Source organism: Pogoniulus pusillus, chromosome 10 (assembly GCF_015220805.1).
Source record: "Pogoniulus pusillus isolate bPogPus1 chromosome 10, bPogPus1.pri, whole genome shotgun sequence".
In the NCBI taxonomy this organism is placed as follows: Eukaryota; Metazoa; Chordata; class Aves; order Piciformes; family Lybiidae; genus Pogoniulus; species Pogoniulus pusillus.
Genome location: NC_087273.1, coordinates 34,494,179 through 34,518,128, shown reverse-complemented (window position 1 = coordinate 34,518,128; position 23,950 = coordinate 34,494,179). Strand labels below are relative to the sequence as shown.

The following is a 23,950-nucleotide window of genomic DNA, read 5'->3' as shown; positions in this document are numbered from 1 at the left end:
CAAACCAGAAGAAAATCCCCAAGCAAACTTACCAACGCAGTCACAGCACTCATCCCAGAGCGTCCCCAGGCACAGCATGCACTCCTTGCAGCAGGAGCAGTTCCCTTCCCCAGGGCGGCACTGACACAGCTCCTGAAAGCAACACAAACTCATCACATCGCTGCCAAATCCGCCCAGGCCAATCATGGAACGGTTTGGCTTGGAAGGGACCCCAAAGATCATCTAGTTCCAAGCCCCCTGCCATGGGCAGGGGCATCTATTGCAAAAGCAGAGAGCTCAAAGCCACATATAACCTGGCTTTGAGCCAGCAAAGACAAGGCTGTTGGAACACAAGTGAAATCTTAGAGTCACAGGATGGTTTGGGTTGGTGGGGAGCCCAAAGATCATCTCGTTTTGACCTCCCTGCTGTGGGCACAGACTACACCACATTGCTCAAGGCCCCATCCAGCCTGGCTTTGAACAATTCCAGGCTTGGAGCCTCCACAACTTCTCTGGGCAATCTGGTCCAGTGCCTCACCACCCTCACAGGGAAGAATTTCATAGAATCATAGAATGGTTTAGGCTGGAAGGGACCTCAAAGCTCATCCAGTTCCAACCCCCTGCCACAGGCAAGGACACCTCCCACTAGAACAGGTCACTCAAGGCCTCATCCAACCTGGCCTTGAACACCTCCAAGGAGGGAGCAGCCATAACCTCCCTGGGCAACCTGTGCCAGTGTCTCACCACCCTCACTGTGAAGAACTTCTTCCTAACATCTACTTTAAATCTCCCCTCTGCCAGTTTAAACCCATTACCCCTCACCCTGTCATCACAACTCTTACCTACAATTTCTTCCTAATGTCTAATCTCAATCCAGCTTCTTCCAGTTAGAAGCCATTACCCATTACCCGATATGAAGTCCCTGTCCAGCTCTCCTGCAGGCCCACTTCAAACACTGGAAGGCCACAAGATCTCCCCACAGCCTACTCTTTGCTTCCCCAGCTCTTTTGGCCTGCCTTCACAGCACAGGTGCTCCAGCCCTCTGCTCATCTTCGTGGCTTCCTCTGGACCCACTCCAACAGTTCCATCTCTTTCTTCTGTTGGGGGCTCCAGAGCAAAATATGGCAGAGAGATTCTTCCTCAAGCCACAACTCAAATTAGGGTATTAAAAGCAGCTTGGCACACTAATACAAGGAGAAACAGCAAAACACTGCCAGCCAAATCCTACCTTAGCTCACAAAAGCTTCATTTTTATTTATTTTTTCATGTGACATCCTAATCTGCAGGCAGCTTTTAAAAGAGACAAAAATCCCATTGATGGGGGAGGAGTGTGCATGGAATGCATGCCTGGACCTGCAAGGGCTTTTACTGCTTTTGCCATCACAACAGGAAAGGCGGTGAAGGCTGTTTCTTTACGTATAAATAGCACACTTAGGCTATAATTAAGCTAAAAAAGGAGGTTACTCTGAGCCACATGTACATACCCAAGGCAATGCACCGTGCCTACCTTCACACCTCACTGTGGATTCTAAAAGGCACTTCCTCAGCTGAGTCATCTGACACAGGATTTTTTTGCATCTCAATGCTGGTCACACATCACTCTCCATTAGCAATACTGGACGAGATCATTTTCCCCTCGCTCAGGTTCAGCTGATGATAGTAGGAAAACAATCCCCTCTCTCCAAAAAATCAGCACCTTGGGGGAGTTGCAACACTTCTGGAGCAAAGCCAGGTTGGATGAAGCCTCGAGGGACTTGGTCTAGTGGAAGGTGTCCCTGCCCATGGCAGAGGGGTGGGAACTAGATGATTTTTAAGGTCTCTTCCAATCTAAACCATTCTATGAACCTATGAACTGGAAGTCAAAGCTTTCTCTTTAAATTACCTAAGCCTGAAGGTACTGAGGTAGCAGTCCTCTGCTGAAGACCTACTCTTGTGGACCTTGCAGCATGGAAACAACCAACCCAGCTGAAGGAAATGTAAGAACTAAGCATTCTCCTTCCCTCTAGCTCAAATCCACACTAGCAATTCCAGTTTGGCTGAAAGACTGTGGCTACAGTAAGATAATATATGGGCTGGGATCAGGCTGAAGTGCAAAATGTGGGCACTCAAGCAGTCACATTGGTTGTCCTGTCCTCAGAACCAGGCTCTTAGGCATCTGCCTTCCTGTCACGTTAGGCACACTGGTGAGGAAACAAAAACCCATTACTGGAAACACTGACCACAGGTTCCTTCCCATCCCTAGCTTTACTGGAACAGCCACTGCCAAATCTCTGCTACTCACTGGACTGGGAGGCCAACGCCCATCCCTGCCCTTTGATCCTGTTCTCCAGAAGCAGAGGAGGGACATGCTGCAGTGTGGCTGGGAGATGCACATGGATGAGAGGGAAGGGCAGGAAGATGGTTTGGCATGAAAGTCTCCTAATCTGGAGTCACCAGTCGAGGATCACAGACTCACAGGAAACATCTGGATGGAAGAGACCTCAGAGATCATCCAGTCCAACCCTAACCCAGCACTGAAGGGTCAGCACTAAACCGCATTTCTAAGCATCAGGTCCACACACTGCTAAAGCACCTCCAGAGATGGTGACTGCACCACTGCCCTGGGCAGCCCATTCCAGTGTTTGAGAACCCTCTCTCTGAAGAAGAAACATTTCCTAAAGCTGATCCACCTCAGCTAACCACAGCTAGGTGAGGGATACCAGACCTCACTGGCCAACACAAATGTTTATCACCCACATAGGCTTTCTTGGGAAGAAGCTAAGGGGACAAAACTCCACTTTTGAAGTAAATCTCTGCCTGCTGCTGTTATACTTCAGGTAAAGAATTCTGAAATCATAGAATGGTTTGTGTTGGAAGAGACCCTTAAAGGTCATCTAATCCACATCTACACCTAGAGCACACTGCTCAGAGCTCCAAGAAAACCTCACCTGGAATGTTTCCAGGGATGGGGCATCTACTGTTTCTCTGAACAACATGAGCCAGTGTCTCATCACCCTCAAGGTAATAACTTTCCTCCTTCCCTCCAGCCTAAATCTCCCATCTCACTCTTTCAGTTTCAAACCATCACCCCTCATCCTGTCTCATCCTGTCACAATAGGCCCTGCTGAAAAGATTGTCCCCAAGAGACAAGAAGAAAGCAAGAGTTTTTACACCAAACATCAGGAATGCATTGGCTAGGCTAGGCAAGGCAGAGGTGCACCTCATGCTTCCTCTGGCAACCACAAACGTCCACAGCCCTGTGAGTCACTCAGGGAGTCACAGAAGAGCCAGGAGCGTGTTTTGAGAGGGCAAGGCCAGAGTGAAAGGCTAGGGAAAGGGTTTAAGAATACAGCAAAAGAAGTTGTGTGCACACAGTTGGACTCAACGACCACAGGGTCTAGAGAACAGGTCTTGTGAGGAGCAGCTGAGGGAATCGGGATTGTTTAGCCTGGAGAAAAGGAGAGGGAGGGGAGACCTTCTCCCTCTCTACAACTACCTGAAAGGATGTTATAGTGAGGTAGGTGTCAGTCTCCTCCCTAGTAACAAGTAATAGGCTAAGAGGAAACTTCCTCAAGTTGCACCAGAGGAAGTTTAGCTTGGGTATCAGGAAAAAAATCTCCCCCAAAGGGGTTGTCAAGCCCTGGAACGGGCTGCCCAGGGAAGAGGTAGAGTGATGGTGCCTGGATGCATTTAAAAGCTGTGTAGTTGCGGTGCTGAGGCACATGGTTTGGTGGTGTCTTGCTAGTGCTGGGTTAACAGATGGACTTGACCTTAAAGCTCTTTTCCAGCCCACACAATTCTACGATTGCAAGCTTCAGGGCACTCAGATCTGGACTAACACTGAAGCCAGCCCCAAAGCTGCAGACATGCTGTGATGTATTAATGCAGTTAGGAATCCACTGATGTGCTGTTTTTCCATTCACTTCACCCCAGATTACAGAAGCCAGCTAAGCAACTGGATTCACAAACTCTTGAGTGCTCCACATGATGGTGAGAAACGCTGTTGCCTGCACAGAGTGCTGGGAACTGTTTGCCTTGCTGAGTGGCTGCAGTGAGCTCCTGCTCCACAGGCACTGCTGCAATACGCAGTCTTGGTAAAGCCTTCCATTTTTATTTAGAGAGTGCAAAGCCACCAACATCTTTCACTTTTTTGCATCCTCAGAGTTTATGACTGTCACCTATTACCAGACTGTTTCCAAGTGAAAGATGAAGGAAAAAAAAAGCCAGGCTCCTTAATAAAATATACAGTGTTTTTCCTCAAGGGAGAGACATCACAAAGTTAGGAAGATGACTTATGTGACTGAATGACGCAGGTCTCAACTATTTATCTTACTGTTTGATAAACAGATTGTGTCACCCTGGAGAATAAAAAGGCAGAGGAAGGCAACTTTTAAAGCAACCATGAGTAAAGTGCTGCTAGCGTGGCCAGAGAATAGAAAAGCCTGGATGAGGCACTCAGTGCCACGGACAGGGCTGGGTGCTAGGTTGGACTGGATGATCTTGGAGGTCTCTTCCAACCTGGTTGATTCTCTGATTCTATACTAAAAATATCCTATTGATTTGTTCTCCAACAGTCAAAGTGGGCAATTAACTTCATATTCACTTTGAAGTTGTTGAACTTCATCAGTGACAACACCAAGTCAGATGGGAATGTTGATCTGCTTGAGGGTAGAATGGCACTACAGAGGTACCTGGACAGGCTGGATTGATAGGCTGAGGTCACAGAACCACAGAATCAAGCAGGTTGAAAAAGACCTTTGAGGTCATCGAGTCCAACCTATCACCCAACACCTTCTAATTAACTAAACCATGGCACTAAGTGCCTCATCCAGCCTCCTTTTAAATACCTCCAGGGATGGTGACTCCACCACCTCCCTAGGCAGCCCATTCCAATGCCAATCACTCTCTCTGGGAAGAACTTCTTCCTCACATCCAGCCTAACCCTGCCCTGGCACAGCTTGATACTGTGTCCTCTTGTTCTGTCACTGGATGCCTGGGAGCAGAGACTGACCCCCAGTGGGATGAGGATCAAGAAGGCCAAGTGCCAGGTCCTGCACTTGGTGACAACCACCCCATGCAATGCTACAGGCTTAGGGAAGAGTGGCTGGAAACCGCTCAGGGGAAGAGAACCTGGGGGTGCTGGTCAACAGCTGGCTGAATATCAGCCAGCATGTGCTCTGATGGCCAAGAAGGCCAACAGCATCCTGGCTTGGATCAGCAATAGTGTGACCAGCAGGACCATGGAAGTGATTGTCACCCTGTACTTGGAATTAGTGAGGCCACACCTTCAGCACTGGGCTTAGTTTTGAGCCCTGCACTCCAAGAAGGACGTTGAAGTGCTGCAGCAGGTCCAGAGGCAAAGGCAGGGAAGCTGAGGAAGGGTCTGGAGATCAGGTCTTGTGAGGAGCACCTGAGGGAACTGGGCTTGTTCAGTCTGGAAGAAAGAAGGCTGAGGAGAGGCCTTACTGCTCTCTACAACTGCCCGAAAGGAAGCTGGAGTGAGGTAGGGATTGGTCTCTCTCCCAGGTAACCAGTGGCGGGACAAGAGCTATAGACCTCATGTTGTGGCAGAGGAGGGTCAGGTTGGACATTAGGAATAATTTTTCAGTGAAAGAGTGGTTAAGCCCCAGAACAGGCTCCCCAGGGAAGTGGTCAAATCAATATGCCTGGAAAGGTTCAAACAAATGTGTAGATGAGGGACATGGTTTAGTGGTGACCTTGCAGTGCTGGGTTAGCAACTGGAGTTTAAGGCTGGAAAAGGCCTCCATGATCATAAAGAGACTAAGATTCTATATTTACAGGTATTGCACCAGCAAGCTGGTATTTGGGAGCAGGTATTTCTGTGTACACATCAAAGCCAGAATACCCACTAGAGTCATTTGCAGTGCACAGACTGCACTGTGTGAATCTAGGAGGGTTCTCACCGAATTGAATGCAACTTTAAATTGTTCCTTTGCATCATAATAAACAAATACTCTGCTGAGCTTCAGGGTGTGGAGCTACTTGCTTGGAATAGGACCACTGTACTATACCTAACACATTCTTAGCAGCTTTGTTTTTACAGGAGGGCTCCTAAGCAGTGCAAGTCTTCATTTTATTTTCTATGTTTAACTTGGTGTGGAAAGAGGGAAAAGTGAGCAACTCAACCAGACCTCTGCAGAGGTCTCCAGCTCCCTCCTCCTCTCCAGAGCCTTCCTCAGAACTGTCTCTTCAGGGCAATAACTGTCTGTTTTTCCATGGATGTGTTTGCATCTACACAGTTTCCTTAACCACTCTTGAGTCCCTCTGCCTGGCCTGACTCATCCACACTGGCTACTTGAGCAGGATACATCTCTTTAAAAGAATGCTTACATGAGACATGGGTGAAGCCAGGCAGAATGAAACGTTCCTTGTTGAACTGCTGGGGGTGGTGAGGCATTAGTGGAAGAAAATATTACTCATAAGTCAACCTGGCAGCTTCCCAAGATTGAACTACCAAAGGTGCATCAGAGAATGTGTTTTGCTAGGCAAGGAATGAGCCTCTCAAGCTAAAAATATGGCATTAAATAGGAAGCAGGCTTGTTTGGACAATAAAGACACTTCTGCTCCAGCAAGCAAATAAAGATTTTTACAAGGTATTTAACATCTGCCTTTTTTCAAAGCTTTCTTGAAACAGCAGAGCCAGAAACAGGACCTGAAGGCACTGGCAAACTCTTGGAAAGGGGAGTGAAAGCAAAGGAGGTAATGTTTTTTTTTCCTAGAACAGTTTAATAGCAGAAAATCTCCTGGAAGCAAAGCAACCAGCACTGTTTTGTTAACCCGACTGCGTTACGTACCACGGCTACAACATCCGCGCCGAAAGTCACTTTTAGATGCCTAAGACCTGAAGTTCAGGAGTGGTTTGTTTTGTACCACCACAGGGCTGGAAACCCTTTCGAGTTGGCAGGTTTGTACACAAGATTAACAGCAGGGGAAGACAAAGATGAAAAGAGACTTTAATTGCAACTGTAGAGCAGCCAAGGTGACTGCAGGCATGTAGACTCTGGGACAGAAAACTCTATTCTCCAGAGAACAATTCCTCTTTAGAGGGACCTGAAACTACAGCACCATTTATTTCCTACACACAGCAGTGGTTGAAAGAGCTGTTGCAGATGTTAGACAGCAAAGCTCAGCTTCCAGCACAGCACACAAATTCCACCCAAACCTGACCCACCACAACAGCCAGCCTGGGACTTGCCTCAAGATCGTTTGCTATGAACAATTGTGGGAATGTCCCATCTCAGAGGTTTCTGCCTTCAAGGATTTCCTCCATGTCCCTCCACTCCACCCACCAAGCATAATTGGCCTTCTCATCTCATCCACACATGGGAACATCAAAACAACCCACGCCTGCAAGTGAACAACAGATGTGCTAGAATAAATACTGCAACGTACACGTCTTATGCAACCAGGGCTCTGAAGCCTACCTGAAAACCAAGGTAACACTTACTGACTTCAGTGCCCCAACCTCAGAGACAGGGAAAGGAGCTACATCCAAAGCCTTTAAGGGAGCTAATTTTGTGGTCCCACCTTGCTGACATTCCCAAGTCAACGACTACAAAAAGCCACACAGGACTACAGCAGCGATTGTCCCCCTGTACTCAGCACTGGTGAGGCCACACTTTGAATACTGGGTTAAACTTTGGACCCCTCACTCCAGGAAGGACATTTAGGTGCTGGAGTGTGCCAGGGAAGGGCAACAAAGCTGGTGAAGGGTCTGGAGAACAGGGCTGGTGAGGAGTGTCTAAGGGAACAGGGGGTGTTTAGCCTGGAGAAAAGGAGACTGAGGGAAGACCTTCTCACTCTCCACAAGTCCATGAAAGGTGATTAGAGCGAGGGAAGTGATGGTCTGTTCTCCTAAGTAACAGATGACAGGACAAGAGGAAATGGCCTCAAGTTGTGCCAGGGGAGGTTTAGGTTGGACATTAGGAAAAACTTCTTCACTGGAGAATTTTTCAAGCCCTAGAAGAGGTTAGCCAGGGCGGTAGTGGAGTCACCAACCCTGGAGGGATTTCAAAGACCTGCAGATGCGGCGCTGAGGGACATGCCTAAGCAGTGAGCCAGCAGCACTGGGTTAATGGCTGGACTCGATGATCTTAAAGGTCTCTTCCAACCAAAACTATTCTACCACTCTAAATGGTGGGATTTTTTGCAGTTTATGCAGGCAGATGCCTCAAGCTATTTTCTTACAGGTACTCTGCTTGAAAGAAGAAAACAAGAAGTAGCCCCTGAGAGCTCTGCCGCCACTGGAGCCTGAGGAAGTGCAGAAGAGCTGAAGGCATGCGAGCTGTTGATCTCCTGCTCTGCATCTAGCAAAAATAAATATTTATGCAGGGACCACCCTTAAGCAGAGCAGCTCTGAAGGAGTGGCAGCAATGACTGTACTGACTTCCAGCCACACTGGCAAAAATATTTACGCTAACTGTATGGGTTTTTGGAAGAGCAGGTCTTTTGTCTCCAAGGCCAGCAGCCTCTCTTTCTGCAGGCAGATGCAGATGACAAACAACCACATTCTGTTTGCTCCCCTGCTTGCCACTAAGTGACTTGATCTTGATTTCAAGCCATGGATTTTGCCTAAGTAGAAGAGAGATAAAAATAGGTTTGAGAAAAATGTCATGTGAGAGTCAAGCAAACTCACTCAACACAGGGTTTTATTTTTAAGTTTGGATTTCTCCAGAAGAGTTCAGAGGGGGGGGGGGGAAAAACATCCAAAGATATCTTCTGCTTGTACCCAAGAAAAACACAACTTTACATACCCATGCAGTGCTTCTGCCACAACACCCGAGACAGAAGATGCTTTAAACCAAAGCTTTAGGAGTCTTTAAATCCACAATCAGACTAGTCTGACCTGATCTGCTCTGTGAAGAATGGATACTGACTGGTATGTCAGGCCTGCTGGCAGGCAGAGAGCAGCCAGATGGTGAGAACCAACAGCAGCGTTCCCCTGTAATCCTATACGATCCACATGGCCTGAGATACTTCAGGGGCCTGGAGAATCGTGAATGATTTTGATTTTAGGGAAATGCTTCAACAAGGGATTCTACATCAGCTGTACAAAGCCAGGGAGAACACTCCTAGGACAAGTAAAGCAGTACTCTGCACGGTCAGGGCTGTCAAAGAGATGCCAATGTAATTTCCTGTTGGGACAGGGCAAGAGGTGGTGATTTTACACTAAAAAAGGGAGATTTAAACTAGATAGAAGGAAGAAATGCTTTACACTGAGGGTGGTGAAACACTGGCCCAGGTTGCCTAGAGAGGTGGTAGAACCCTTATCCCTGGAATCATTCCAGGACAGCTTGTTTGGGGCTGTGAGCAACCTGCTCTAGCAGCAGATGTCCCTGCTGACTGCAAGGGGCTTGGACTAGATGATCTTTAAAGGCCCTTTCCAACCCAAACCAATCTATGATTTTATATTCCAAGCACAGCACTGTTGTGTGAGCCACCTCCATGCTGCAATGAACCTCAGCCACCTTATTCCCAGGTGAGGAAGGACTCCAGCTCCACATCCCCTGGGATGTACTCAGAGAGCTCAAATTCTGAGCATCTCAAGCTTGACTCACTAGAAGCAAGATGTCTGCGCTTTCATGGCTCATGCACTCCACCACCGGCAGCACAGGAAAAGGAGACAGCCTATCTTCTCTGTTTTCCCTTCATCTGGACCCAACAGCTTTCCTCTGAATCAACAGATCTGTACCACTGCACTTGGCATTTAAATGCCTTGCAGATCCCACATCACAACCAGCATCTTAAAGGTGATTTGAAGAAATGCAACAGATGGAACCTGTAAGTGCATTCATTTGTCACAAACCACCATGCCTAATGCAGCAGTAAAAACACTTTAGAAAGTTCAAAGTGAAAAGTCTCTTTCTTCCTTAGAGACCATGGTGGGGGGCTGGGAGAAGTGCAATTTCTTTCTTCTTTATTTACTTTCTTGTTTTGAAGCAATGGCAGTCCAGAAGCAGGAGAAAACAGCTCAGCCTGCAGCCAGCCTTCACTCTGCAGGATGGGGCTGTGAATCTGCCAGGTGTTTTTATTTGTAAGTCAGACACAATTCTACAGTGAAGCCAACGATATGAAGTTGCATTTCCAAGCTACAAGGAGCCAACAACAAGCAGCTCCTTCTAAAGAAGTTGCAGCTGCCCAGATACATGCTGCTTCTTCAATATGGAGTCAAGCAGCATGCTCACTGCACCACCAGTAAATAAATTCTTGGTAGTAACCAGAGCTGCTTGCCATTTTGCTAAAACAGGCACTTTTGGTCTGCTGCACACCTTAACTTCTGCTGTAAGAGCAGCAGCCTGGTCTCAGCAGCATCCTTTCACTGCAGACAGACATGCAGTGAGCAAAAAGCAGCATCTGGATTTGAGTTTAACAGTCATTTCCTACTACTTCAACTCTAAAGTATTTGGTTTGGTTTTGGTTTTGTTTTTTTCAGGTAGACCCACATGCTTTCAGAGCTTGCTCATTACCATCAGTAGCCAGAGGTCTCTCCTGATCAAAAAGCTTTTCCAAATGCACCTCAGGGCTCTAAGACCTTACTCATGTCCCTCAGTTGAGTTCCTTAGGCATCTTTCAATCAACTGTACAGATCTGATGTTATGTTATCCTCTGTCTGGGCCAGAGGATTTGAGGAAGTGGAGAGATGATGAGTTAAGGGGAACAGAGAAGGAGAACAGCTATGGGATCACTGTTAGCACACTTGAACAGATATCTTTACAACAACCAATTCTTGCCCACAGAAACCTCTCTAATAAAAATATCTAAATTGCTGCTTGTTCACAGCACCACTAATAAAGGAGAAAGAGGATGAAAAGTAACAGTGGGACTACTAGTGGCTTCTAATCATCATCCCCTTCAACTTGAAAAGGCTTCCACAGAAAAGAAACAGGCTCCTGTACACATGGACTTCAAATTATCTAGACAATGGTTGCTAATTTGCATTTATATGTGCAAGAGACCAAAGTAACTTCTTCAGAAAGAATGTTTAGCATAAAATGATGGTTATTCCTACCACTGGGTCTTTTCAAGACACACCTTCAGAGCTGCTTCTTATGCAGCTTGAAGGCAGACAAAAGAAACAGGAGCAATACCTGTATCAGGCACTTGCTGACATCACTAGCACAGAGAGCCTTGTTGCAGCCTGACGACGACTGGGCCCACAGCAGGACCAGGAGGACAGTGACTGTGGGTGCTGTGATGTACTGTGACCTCATGGCTCCTGCAGGTGAGTGATCTTCACCAGGACTTCACCCAGCACTGAAAGAAAAAACAGCAAAGAAAAGGCTGTTGGAACTAAGCTAAATGTCACTTAGAATCACAGAACAGTTTGGGTTGGTAGGGAGAACAAAGACCAACAACTTCCCTGCACCTTCTACTACACCACACTGCTCAAGGCCCCATCCAGCCTGGTGTTGACCACTTCAAGCCTCCACAGCATCTCTTGTCAACCTGTTCCAATGCCTCACCACCCTCATGGGGACGAATTTATTCCTAACTTCTAATCTCAATCCAGTTTCTTCCACTTTGAAGCCATGAGCCCTCATCCTCTCACTACCTGTGTTTTTACAAAGTCCCTCTCCAGCTGTCCTGTAGTCCCCTTCAAATACTGGAAGGCCACTGTAAGGTCTCCCTGGAGCATTCTCCTTTCCAGGCTGAGCAACCCCAGCTTTTCAAGCCTGTACCCATAAGAGAGGTGCTCCAGGCCTCTAATCGTCTTCGTGGCTCTTCTCTGAACCCAATCCAACAGTTCCAAGTCCTTCCTGTGTTAGGAGCTTCAGAGATGAGCATAATAGTCCAGGTGATGCCTCAGCAGAGCTGAGTAGAGGGAGAGAATCACCTCCCTACCACTTGTAACTTTTTCAATAGAAATCAATATAAATGAAAGGAAAAAAAAGGTCAAACTGGGCACATAACAGCCCAAACCTAACCCTTTGTCCCCCAAAATGACATTTAGTTGAAACTCTATGCTATGCATGTTAGAACTGCAGTAAACTTAAGGTGAACAATCTTGAGTCTGCACTATCACAGATTCATAGAATGGTTTAGGTTGGAAGAGACCTTAAAGATCATCTGGTTTCAACCTCCCTGCCACTAGATCAGGTTTCTCAAGGCCTCGTCCAACCCAGGCTTCAACAACTCCAGGGAGGGGACATCCAGTTTCCCTGGGCAACCTGTTCCTGTGTCTCACCACCTTCACTGTAAAGAATTTCTTCCTAGTATCCAGTCTAACTCTGCCCTCACCTAGCTTCAATCCATTCTCTCTCATCCTATCACTACAAGGCCTTGTAAAAAGTCCCTTCCCAGCTTCCTTGCAGGCCCTGTTCAGGTACTGGAAGGGCTCCCTGGAGCTTTCTTTTCTCTGCCTCAGCCAACCCTCTGATCATCTTTGTGGTCTCTAGACCCCATCTCTGGACCCTCTGCAGCAGTTTGATATCCCTCTCATGCTGGGGGCACCAGAACTGGAGTCAATATTCCAGGTGAGGTCTCATGACAGCAGAGTAGAGAGGCAGAATCACCTCCCTCATCCTGCTGGTCACACTGCTTTTGGTACAGCCTTCTGGGCTGCAAGTTCACATTGATGGGTCATGTTGAATTTTTTATCAACTGACATCCCCAAGTCCTTCTCTTCAAGACTGCTCCCAAGCTACTGCTTGCCCAGCCTATATGTGTGCTTGAGATTGCCCTGGACCAGGTGTAGGACCTTGCATTTGGCCTTGATGAACTTCCTGAGGTTGGCTTGGGCCCAAATCCCCCTGGACAGCATCCCTGCCCTCCAGTGTGTCACCGGCAAATTGCTGAGGGTGCCTCAGCTCCACTGTCCTTGTCACTGACTGGTTCAGCAGCACCAGTCTCAGTGCTGACCTGTGAGGGACTCCACTTGTCACCGGTCTCCCTTAGAATAGAACCACTTCAGTTAGAACAGTTAAGAACCTTTCAATGCAACCACTCTCTAACTCTTCCAAGTCTGGTGCTAAACCATGTCCCTCAGCACCACACCTCTGCATCTTTTATGGCCCTCCAGGGAGGAGGATCCAAACACTTCCACGGGGAGCCGAGATTAAATATGATACTCTCTAAGCAGTGACGATAAAAAAACACCTCAGAAGAGAAAACCCAACAATAAAGACCTAAGTCTGTAGATGCATGAAGCAGAGAGGTTTTGTGTAGTATCTCCTCCATCTGGAGGTACACACAGGACCAAAGCTACACAGCAGCCTTCTACCAGGTGTAAGGTAAGTTGCCCTGTCACTCTTAATACAGACTGACAGATGTTTTCATACCCAGTTAGATGCCACACAGGCTTCCAACTCCATTACAAGGTTAACTTCAGACACCAGCACTTCAAAACCAGAAGTTCCATAGAGTTTGAAGGAGGAAGATTTGAAGAACCGCACAAGTGACTGAAGTCAACCAGAGACAAGCATCTGCTACTTCAAACACAGAGAAAAAGGGGGCTTGTTCAAAGCATCCCACCCTTCTCCCTTGCTGAAAGCTCAGCTTCTAGGCAGGTGGCACTTGCAACACGACGAGCAGGGTGCCCGGGGGTTCTCACCAGGCAGATCTTGCTTTGTGCTAAGCACGTGAAGTCAGTCAAGAGAGGATCCATCCCACTGTGCCAGGCGCTGGACCAACACATAATAAAAGGCAGCCCACGTTCGGGCACGCTTGCAGTGAGCCTGTATTGTTCTCTTAAGAGGGGGAAAAAAATGCTAATGGGACTCTGACTTTCTTTCTTTTCTGTATCTAGAAATGTTTTTTTCTACTTTACGAACTCAAAAACCCCCAAACCTCAATTAGCAACATCCAAACACTAAAAAGGAGCAAACCAAGCCAACGCGTCAATAAGGCACGATCCGGACATTTCGGTGCCTGTGTCCGATTAATCCTCCTTACAATGCTTCTTAAATGCTCCCGAATCTCACTGTGCTGGGCACATGGCCACTGGCTCGGGAGGGACCCCCTGCAAGAGCCAGGGGCAGGCACGCAGCACATCTTCCCCTTCAAGAAGGGGAGCTCACAGGGAGAGCACTTTCTCCCCCGAGTAAGGGGAGGTCACCCTTTCCTCACACTCCCGCCCAGACCCAAGAAAGTTTCCCTTCTACCACGGATGGTCCGAACCCACCGGGTGCTGCACGCCAGCGATGCAGGGCAGCAGCCCGGAGGAGCAGGCTGCGGGGCTCCAGCCGAGCGATCCGGGCGCCTTTTAACACCGTCTCGGCAAAGGGCCGTCCTCGGCTCCCGCATAAAAGGCTCCGGAGCAGCGGGACCGTTTCCAGGAGCACGTCCCCCACCTTCCCCAGGCTCGCCGCGTTTCACCGACTTGCTGCTTTCCCACACTTTCATGCACCGGAGCACGACCCCCGCAGCCCACCCCGGCGGCACCGGCTCCCTCCGCCCCAGTCCCGGCTCAGCATCGCTCTCCCGCTGCCCCAAACTCCCTCAGGGCGACCAACCCGCGCTCGGCTCCCGGGAGGCCCCGGCCCCAGAGCTGGCAGTGCCAGGGGCCCGGGAGGCCGGTGACAGGGAGCGCGCCCCGGGACAGCCGAGGCCCCTCTCCCGGTGGCCGGGGCCCGGCCTTCTGCTGCTCCTCCGGCGGCAGGCACCGGGGCGGCCGCGCCGCACCGAAACTTTCCTTCCACAAAGAAGCAGCCGCGGCCCCGCCGCCGCCTCCTGCTCCTTCTCCTCCTCCTCCTCCCCAGCCACCGGCTCCATCCCGCCACCGCTCACACCTCTCCCTCCGCACTCCCACCGTGGTCTGGCGTGAGCCGAGGACCGGGCACCCCCCAGCTCCGCCGGCGGCTCTCGGTGCTCCGGCGGCAGCCACAACCCCGCACCTCGGGCCCGCTCTCCCCTCCTCGCTCGGCCGCAGGCAGCACGGAGGCGGCGGCGCGGCCTCGCCTCGCCCCGCCTCGGGGCACCGTCAGGCGCCAGGACCCTCCCCCCGCCGCCGGCTGCGCGCCCCGGGACCCTCCGCCCCGGCTGGCGGCGGCTGCGCGCAGCCGGGTGAGGCCGGTGGGCGTAAGGAAGCTGCGTGGCTCGGCCCCGCCGAAGGGCTCGTCGGCGGAGGCGCTCCGGCTCGCCTGGCAGGTGGCGAGGGGAGCCCCGGTGCCAGCTCCGGCAAGGGCAGGAGCAGGCTGTGGGGAGGAAAGGAACCGCGGCTTTGGGACAGCCGCGCTCAGAGCGCTGCTCTGTGCCTGCCTTCTTCTTCCCGCCGGCTTCAAGGGACCAAGCTTCTTACTTGGGTTCTTACAAGGAAAACGCCGGAGGAACCTGCCCAGGTAGCCAGAATCACTGACTGGGTTGTGTTGGACGGGACCTTTAAAGGTCATCGCATCCAAGCGCCCTGCGGTCAGCAGGGACATCTTCAGCTAGACCAGGCTGTGCAGAGCCCTGTGCAGCCTGAGCTGGAACGGCTCCGAGATGGGGCTTCTACCACCTCTCTAGGCAACCTGGGCCAGCGTCTTACCAACCTCAGTGTGAACTATCTTCCTTATATCTAACGTAACTGTCCCCTCGTTCAGTTTAAACCCATCACCCTTGTCCTGTCGCAACAGGCTCTGCTCAAAACTCTGTCCCCATCTTTCTTACTGGTCTCTGTAAGTACTGAAAAAACCTCAGAGCAGCCCTCAAGCTTTTTGGGGGCAGTGAGACTCTCCCAGGGGAAACATGGCCTTCTCCCCACAAAGTCATGACTGAATATCCTCACATCCTTCCTTCTCCCCTCACGTTCTTGAGGGAAATGCACAGCAGAGGGTCCTGAAGCAACACACAAGCTATCATACCACCGAGTAAACTTGGACCAAAAAACCCAAACAGCTCAACTGGAACAAAGCCTGCATTTAAATCAGAAGCCAAGAGATCATTGTCTAAGGGAATGAAACGTTTGGACAGTCTTGAAGCAACTGAATTTTTACTAAATGGTTGCAGTGGAAAAAAAAACCCCAAGACCCTGCTAATGGGAAATCAGCTCTCCCTGCAAAGCAGACACAGGCTAACCCTAACAAACATCTGCCTTCAGATCTCCTTCTGTGCTAGAACACTGCCCAAATATTTGAAAATCATCACAAGAATGTTTCTGTGGACACTTCCAGAGGCTTAACTTTCTGGTTGTTTTAAAGTAAGCCCAGTTCAATCCCCACCCTCCTCCCAGCCCTGCAGGGTTGTTCCTGCAGCTGTGGCAGAGTGCAGAACTGCTGCGGCACCTCAGTGCTGTCCTGCTGCCTGGTTTGTGTCACCACATTGCCCTGGAAGGCTCCACTCCCACTCGGGACACGTGGAGGCACCACTATACAACACCGAGTTCCAGTGAAATCTGCCCACTTATCTCCATCCCAAGTACTTTTGTCACCTGCTTCTTGCCTAACACAGCCAACATTTCTACCACCCTGCTTACACTCTTGATTATTCATATCCCATACTTCAAAAAGTCTGCAAGAGTTTCTGGCACTTCTACATCATGGAATCACATAATAGATCCAGTTGGAAGAGACCTCATAGATCATCCAGTCCAACCCTTGAACCAACACTGAAAGGTCAACACTAAACCACATCCCTAAAGCACCAGGTCCACATACAGCTTAAACACCTCCAGGGACAGTGACTGCACCATTTCAACGTTTGAGAATCCTTTCAGCAAAGAAATATTTTCCAATATCCAACCTGAACCTCCCCTGGCACAGCTTGAAACCATTTCCTCTAATCTTACTGCTTGATACCAAGGAGCAGAGGCTGCCCCCTCCTCACTCCAACCTCCTTTCGGGTAGTTGGAGAGAGCAATGGGGGTCTCCTCTCAGCCTCCTCTTCTCCAGACTGAACAATGCCAGCTCCCTCAGACAGTCCCTGTAGGCCATGTGCCCCAGGCTCTCCACAAGCCTTCTTGCTTCTTCTCTGGACTCACTCCAGCATCTCCATGTCCTTTTTATAGTGAATTGAACACTGTACTCGAGGCCTGGCCTCACCAGTGCTGAGTACAGGGGGATCAATCACTTCTCTGCTCCTGCTGGCCACCGTGTTTCCAACCCAAGTCAGGATGCCACTAGCCCCCTCGGCCACTTGGGCACACTGCTGACTCATATACAGTCACCTGTCAAGCAATACCCCCAGGTCCCTCTCCAAGTAGCAGCTTTCCCACCCCACATCCACAAGTCTGTAGCTCACGATGGGGTTGTTGCGACCTAGGTGAGGGAGCTGGTGCTTGGCCTTGCAGGTGCTGCTTGTTACTTTAAGTATGTGAAGTAAACTCACACTCACTCACTCACTAGTTAACGCCTTGCAGCTTTATCCATTTTTTCCTTTTAAGCAGCTAACAGATTTCTGTATTGTTCTCAAAATGTACAGCTAGCTCCTGACGAACATTTCACTTCCAGAGGAATATTTCACTTCTAGAAGAACATCACATTGGCATTTTCCTCACTAGATCTTCAATTCTCAGTGATGTCAGGAAGATACTCCTATAGAAAGCAGGAACAACTTCTCCTTCCTTAGGTACCTAACAAATTAAAAGTGGGAAAAACAAACAGGCAGTTACAGGACAGGAACTACAAAAGTAATCAATTTTACTATGCTTCACTATTGCTATGACTATTACTTTACTCTTCATGTGCACAGGGTAAAGAGCCTACGGCCTATAGAGTCTCTTGTTCATGCCAGTCTGCACTGCAGCACAAGGAGGGCACCCCAGGCACTGACATAAGCAGGAGTATTACTCTGTGGTAGTTCACCTGGTAATTAATAATCACTTCAAACCAAGCTCTTGAAATCTCTTTCCAGGGTCTCTTGCCTAAGCCCTGCTTCTTTCAACAGCAACTTCAGACATCAGATCCCAAGCATTCCTGAATGATTTATGGACTAGAGGGTAACAAATCTTTTTCATGAATATCCCTTAACCTCCTACTAATAAATAATTAACTGTCAGCTCATTAACGACAGGACTAAGAATAAAAAAGCTTTACATTTCACAACATGGGAATTATCTCACTGAACTTCTGTCCTGGTTTGAGCTAGACCAGAACCAGCTCTGGTCAGGGATTTGACTTCTCAGCTCACTCTCTGCTCAGTGAGGGCACTTTGAAGTTCAGGGCAGGTCTGCACAGCCAGGGGCTGCTTCTAGCAGTGAGAATGCCGAAGGGGAAAGTTACTGCCAAGGGCTGGGCTGCAGAAAGGCTCTGGCTTAGACTTGCTCCTGTACAGAGCAAGGGCAGTGCCACATCTCTTCTTCAGTGGTCATTTGTTCCACATACAATTCCAATCTGTGCATTCCCAAATCCAGTTCCAGAATCCAGCTCCTGAATCTGGTTGCTGTTCGCTGCTGCATCCAGTCTGGGACTTCCCCGGCACCTGCCCACAGCATCAGTGGTGGCAGTGACACCACTGGCACCAGCGGTTGGGCTCCACATTAGCTTGCATCTCTTTGTATCCATTTTAGTACTATGTCCATTAAAGCTGTTCTACTTCTCTTTCCCAGCCCATCAGTCTCTTTGCCCTTGTCCCTTTCTCTTCCCTTTGGGAAGGGAGAGGGGTTCATAGAGAGGCTCTGAGGCTCATCTAGTGGCCCTAACCCTTGCCATTCTCCTTACGTACTTCAGGAACGCTGAGATTTGATACATCAAAGTGTTCCAAGACTAAGAAATTCCAACGAGCAACATGACCAATAAAATTTATTAAACATTCTATTTACAGCTATTCACATATGTCCTTCCATAGATTAATATTAAAATAGACAATGTACAATTTAAGAATTTTCATTCAAAGGCATTTAGTTGGAAAAAAAAATAGGCTCTATTACGAGACCACCATGTAAGAGCAAAAGGTGTTTGTTGGGTTTTTGTTTGCTTGTTTTACACAAATGATATCTTCAGTACAGTAAGTGGTAGGTGTGGCATGACAACAGCAGACTGATGTGAGATGTGGTGGGTGTAGGTATTACAGTTGTTTAGGGATCAGTTATTGAAGCACAGGAGTTTTCAGGGGGACTGTGAAGCATGCAGTACAGTTCTGTCTCAACTCTTTTACAGTCATGGTGATGAAACAAGCAGCGAAATCAAACACATTCCCTACCAAAAAAAAACCCAAACCAAAACCAGAACTGCCAATCAGGAACACGTTACACCGCAGGGAAAAAAAAACCAAACCAACAACAACTTTGGTCCAATAAAACCTTAGACAGGAAAATAACAAAACAGTTGTACAGTTAAAAGATCTGCACATTAATTACAAGACTATTTACATTTGCACAATAGGTAGAAAATAAATTATTTAAAAATGAAAACAATATTACATCTTTCCCTTCCCCACCCCCCAAAAAAGAAAACTGTACAGCACTTTACAAAATGTAATAAGATTAATAAGACTATTTTCCTCCAGGTTGGATATTTTCTTCCACAGGCTTTCTCATCCTCTTTCTGTGGGAGTCTGAGTGTTACTGAAGTTTTTCAATGCAAAGCTTTACAGCAGATTTTGAAGTGTCCTTTGTGGTTGGTGGTTTTGTTTTTGGGGGCTGTTTTAGTTACTAACAGCTTCCAGCGCTGTTAGCTTGCCCTGTTTTGTCATTTTGCAGCAGCAAGCTTTAAAGCCACAGGCAAGTTACTGGGAAATGGGCTTTAAAATTAGGATTCATCTTCTGTGTCCCCAACAAGAGCCTGAGCTACACTTCTCTGAAGGAACACCAGAATTATTGAGAGGGAATTCCACAGAATTAAGTGCTTTGTCTGCAAAGAAAAAATACCTTTTGTGTGTCCCTGCGCCTCAATCTTTAGCTGTCCAAGAGGAAAAAAGGGTCAGCCACAAGGTGCTCAATGTCATATTGGTGTCAACTCGAAGTCATCGTTAACATCAACAAGAGGAACATAAAACTCCTGAATTTCATAAATGCTGATGGATTTGTAGGTAGCAGGATCAAGCTCTTGGAGCTTAAGCTGCCACTCCAGTCTCTGTACCGCGTTTAACGCTGCTGCTTCGTGCTGCTGCCTCATCAAAAGGCACGTCTGTCAAAAAAAAGGAGAAAGAAATGACTGCAGTATTGGACAAAGCAAGTCAAACTTGAACATCTAAGAACCATCAGGAGCCTCTTTGCTAGCAGTAATTTCTCAACTATGCATCTAGAAATGTGAAGGTTATTCCATGATGCTACATAACAACAAAGCTGTTTTTCTCTTTAACCTGCTGGACCCTCCTTTATGTTGCACTCAAAACCTCTCCAATCGCCTCTGATACTGTATATGAATCTACTTTTTAGTCACCTCATCTTCACAAGGACATCTCAGTCTGGTGGGGTTTCCTTTTTTGAAGTGGAAAGAAAAAGAAGTGTACCTTTAACTTGTCAAACTTATCATCCACATCCTGTAACCACGACATGAACTGCCTCGCGTTGAACCGATCTCTAACCGATGTTTTGCTGTCATCAGCCTGTGAAAAAAGAATTGAGCCAAACTGTCAGGGTTTGGATGATTCAGTTTTAAGCATACTATGAAACAGGGAACTACTCTCTGGGTCCTTCTTGAAAAAAACAACACATGTTTCAGACTGGACATGAGGAGGAAGTTGTTCAGCATGAGAGTGGTGAGAGCCTGGAATGGGTTGCCCAGGGAGGTGGTTGAGGCCCCGTCCCTGGAGGTGTTTAAGGCCAGGCTGGATGAGGCTCTGGGCAGCCTGCTCTAGGGTAGGGTGTCCCTGCCCATGGCAGGGGGGTTGGAACTAGATGATCCTTGTGGTCCCTTCCAACACTGACTGATTCTATGATTATCTAACCTACCAAGGTTGGTGCTACACCATGTCCCTCAGCACTGCATCTCTGTGTTTCTGAAACACCTCCAGGGATGGAGGTTTCATGTTTGGGAAGCTGTTCAGTGAAAAAGTGTCTTCTAACATCCAACCTAAATCTCCCCTGGTACAACTTGAGGCCATTTTTTCTCAACTTGTTACTAAGGAGAAGAAACCAATCTGAACCCGGCACCAACCTCCTTTCAAGTATTTGTAGAGAGCCTTCTTTTCTCCAGGCTAAGTGACCCCAGTTCCCTCAGCTGCTCCTCATCAGCCCTGTTCTCCAGATCCTTCACCAGCATCATTTCCCCTCTCTGGACCTGCTCTAGCACCTCAGTGTCCTTCTTGTAGTGTGGACCCTAAATCTAAGCATAGTACTCAAGATGTGCCCTCACCAGTGCATCACGATGGAAAACTAAACTCAGAGTATAAATATTGGCTACCACTTCTACTGTGAGCCAGCTGCTCACTAAAAATAGGTATTTTCAGGTTCCCTCCAAAATTCAAAGCATTTTTGTGATTTAGTGTGGGGAGGCTTAAAGATTTATACCTTAAATCACAGAATGGTGGGGGCTGAAAGGGAACTCTTGAGATCACCTAGTCCAAACTCACTGCTGAAGCAGTGTCACCCACAGCAGGTTGCCCAGGATCACAATGACCAGGTGGGTTTGGAATCTCTCCAGAGAAGGAGACTCCACAACCTCTCTGGACAGCCTGCTCCACTGCACTTTCACCCTCACAGGGAAGAATTTTCTCCTCATGTTCAGGTAGAACCTCCTGGGTTCCATTTTGTGCCTATCAGCCCTTATGATTTCACTGGGCATCACTGATAAAAGTCTGGCCTATTCCCCTTGAACCTGACCTTTTAGATATTGATGAGCATTGAGAAGATTCTCTCTCAGGCTGCTCTTCTCCAAGCTAAAGAGGCCCAGGTGTCTCAGGCTTTCCTCCTCACAGAGATGCTTCAGTCCCCTCAGCATCTTTGTACCCTGCACTTGCTCTCTCCATTAGCTCCCTGTCTCTCTTGGACTGGGGAGTCCAAAATTGGACCCAGTACTGCAGATGTGGCTTTGCTAGGGCATAGTAGAGGGGAAGGAGCACCTCCTTCAGCTTAATCTTTGAAATCTTAATCAGTATAAGACAGATCCTTCCACAAAACTGCTTTTGCTTTATTCTCTTTAAAATTCAGTAACAAATTAAAGACATAGTCCCTTGGGGAAAGGTAAAAACATTAATAAAGGAAAACTTCTGCAGTCTGACTTCACAGACTACAAAAGTATTCAAAGGCAATAACAGAACAGTACTTTTACATCCAAATCCCTAGAGGGAGAGTTTAAAAAGCAAGCAGACACATCTTATGTCTTGCTCAATGAAATAAACCCCATATCTATTTATTGAGAACAGGGAACATCACATCTGCCCCTCAGTCCCTCATGAGAAACTAGATCCTCTGTAGATAGTCCTGAAGCCAAACTATGCCAATATAACAGCTACGTCGTAATCACTAAATAAAACAAGCTGCTGTTGCCTTTTTTTTAGGGAAGAAAACAAAGATACTGCAGGAATTTCTACCCTGCAGCAAGGGGCAGGAATGGGAGAAAAACCTCCAAAGACTAAAAAAATCTCTAAAAAAGCCATCTTTGGGTTTGAGCACATGACTGTGAAGCATGGCTCTTAAGGTCTGCCCAACACGTGCAGCTGGAAAGGCAAGCCTCCAAAGACCCAGAAATCCCATCAAAACAGTTCTGAGGGAGCCATTTTCCTGCAAAACAAAGCAGCTCTTTGATTACAAACCTCTGCCAGCTATTTGCTCAGACATGAGAGAAACTTCATCCAAAATGCTGCTTCTTTGGAGAACACAATTAAGAGTTGCCAGCAGGGTAACGGCAAAGTGACAGAACCCACCACAGGGGAATGTTTGTTTTTCTTAAGCATCTGCACAAGGGCATCCTGGCCTGGATCAGGAACAGTGTAGCCAGCAGGACGAGGGAGGTTATCCTGCCCCTGTACTCAACACTGCTCAGGCCACACCTTGAGTGCTGTGTCCAGTTCTGGGCTACTCAATTCAAGAGAGATGTTGAGTACTGGAACATGTCCAGAGAAAGGCAACGAAGCTGGAGAGAGACCTGGAGCACAACCCTGTTCCATTTGGTTATGTAGCAGAGCTATTCGCAAGACACTGACACCAGGAAATTATAGGCACCAAAGTTGTCTGGTAGCCATAGTCCACAAAAGGTACATAGATGACAAAAAGCTCATTTACTGCTCATACTACACATGCTGAAGTAACCATATATTGCTCCTTTGATAGAATCATAGAACTATTAATGAGGGAAAAGCTCCCCAAGATCATCAAGCCCAACCATTAACCCAGCACTGCCAAGTCCACCACTGAACTTCATCTCTCAGCACCACATCTACAGGGCTTTTTGAACGCTTCCATGGATGGTGACTCCATGACTGCCCCAGGCAGCCTGTTTCAGGGCTTAGCTATTCTTTCAGTGAAGAAATTTTCTTAATATCCAGCCTAAACCTCCCCTGGTGCAACTAGAGGCTGCTTCCTCTCATTCTATTGCTTGTTACCTGACAAAAGAAACCAACTCTCACCTTGCTATGACCTCCTTTCAGCAAGCTGTAGAGAGCAAGAAGGTTTTCTCTCATCCTCCTTTTGTCCAGACTGAACAACAACTCCAGTTCCCTCAGCTGCTCTTCACAAGACATGTACTCCAGACCCTTCACCAGCTTCATTGTCTTTCTCAGGACATACTCCAGCACCTCAATGTCCTTCTTGTAGAGTCAGGGGCCTAACCTTGATCCTGGCATTCAAGGTTCAGTCTTCTTAGTGCCCAGTAAGGAGAGACAGTCACTCCCCTGGTCCTGCTGGCCACACTATTGCTGGGTCAGGCCAGGATGATGTTGGCCTTCTTGGCCACCTGGGCACACTACTGACTCACATTCAGCCAGCTGTTAACCAGCAAGCCCAGGTCCTATTTTAACCAGGAATAATACCAACACTGAAGATGTAAATAACTTTGCACATGTAAATAATATGAAGCTTGGGGTGATTTTGAAAGAAACCAACATTTGTTACTGTTCTGTGCAATGTTTCAATGCTGGTCATCTGATTTGTATGAAGCAATTCATATGTTCCTTATGGAGAGAAGTACAATGTGGTGGTTAGACACTGGACCAGGTTGTCCAGAGAAGCTGCAAAGGC

At 48.0% G+C, this 23,950-nt stretch overlaps 2 protein-coding genes across 7 annotated transcripts in view; both read right to left on the bottom strand.

Annotated features, from left to right (window-relative positions):
• TWSG1 (twisted gastrulation BMP signaling modulator 1) overlaps nt 1-14,921 on the bottom strand; it is a 30,509-nt gene extending 15,588 nt beyond the window's left edge. The window contains exons 1-3 of one of the 5 annotated variants that reach the window (XM_064150207.1): nt 14,811-14,921; nt 11,067-11,232; nt 33-132 (exon numbers count right to left, since the gene is read on the bottom strand). In XM_064150207.1, coding sequence (XP_064006277.1) covers nt 33-132; nt 11,067-11,189 — 223 coding nt within the window. In that variant the 5' untranslated portion in view covers nt 11,190-11,232; nt 14,811-14,921. Of the gene's footprint in view, nt 1-32; nt 133-11,066; nt 11,233-13,528; nt 13,610-14,098; nt 14,118-14,705 lie in introns of those variants that run through there. The other 4 variants (XM_064150204.1, XM_064150205.1, XM_064150208.1 and 1 more) reach the window with 4 other exon arrangements.
• A 2,298-nt stretch (nt 14,922-17,219) lies between these two features.
• Nucleotides 17,220-23,950, bottom strand: part of ANKRD12 (ankyrin repeat domain 12) — a 62,503-nt gene continuing 55,772 nt past the window's right edge. Inside the window, exons 11-13 of one of the 2 annotated variants that reach the window (XR_010303765.1) lie at nt 20,284-20,379; nt 19,700-19,958; nt 17,220-17,464 (exon numbers count right to left, since the gene is read on the bottom strand). Coding sequence is in view for 1 of the 2 variants with exons in the window: in XM_064150201.1 (XP_064006271.1) it covers nt 19,773-19,958; nt 20,284-20,379 (282 nt within the window). In the remaining variant the exon portion in view is untranslated. Of the gene's footprint in view, nt 17,465-18,604; nt 19,959-20,283; nt 20,380-23,950 lie in introns of those variants that run through there. The other variant, XM_064150201.1, reaches the window with a different exon arrangement.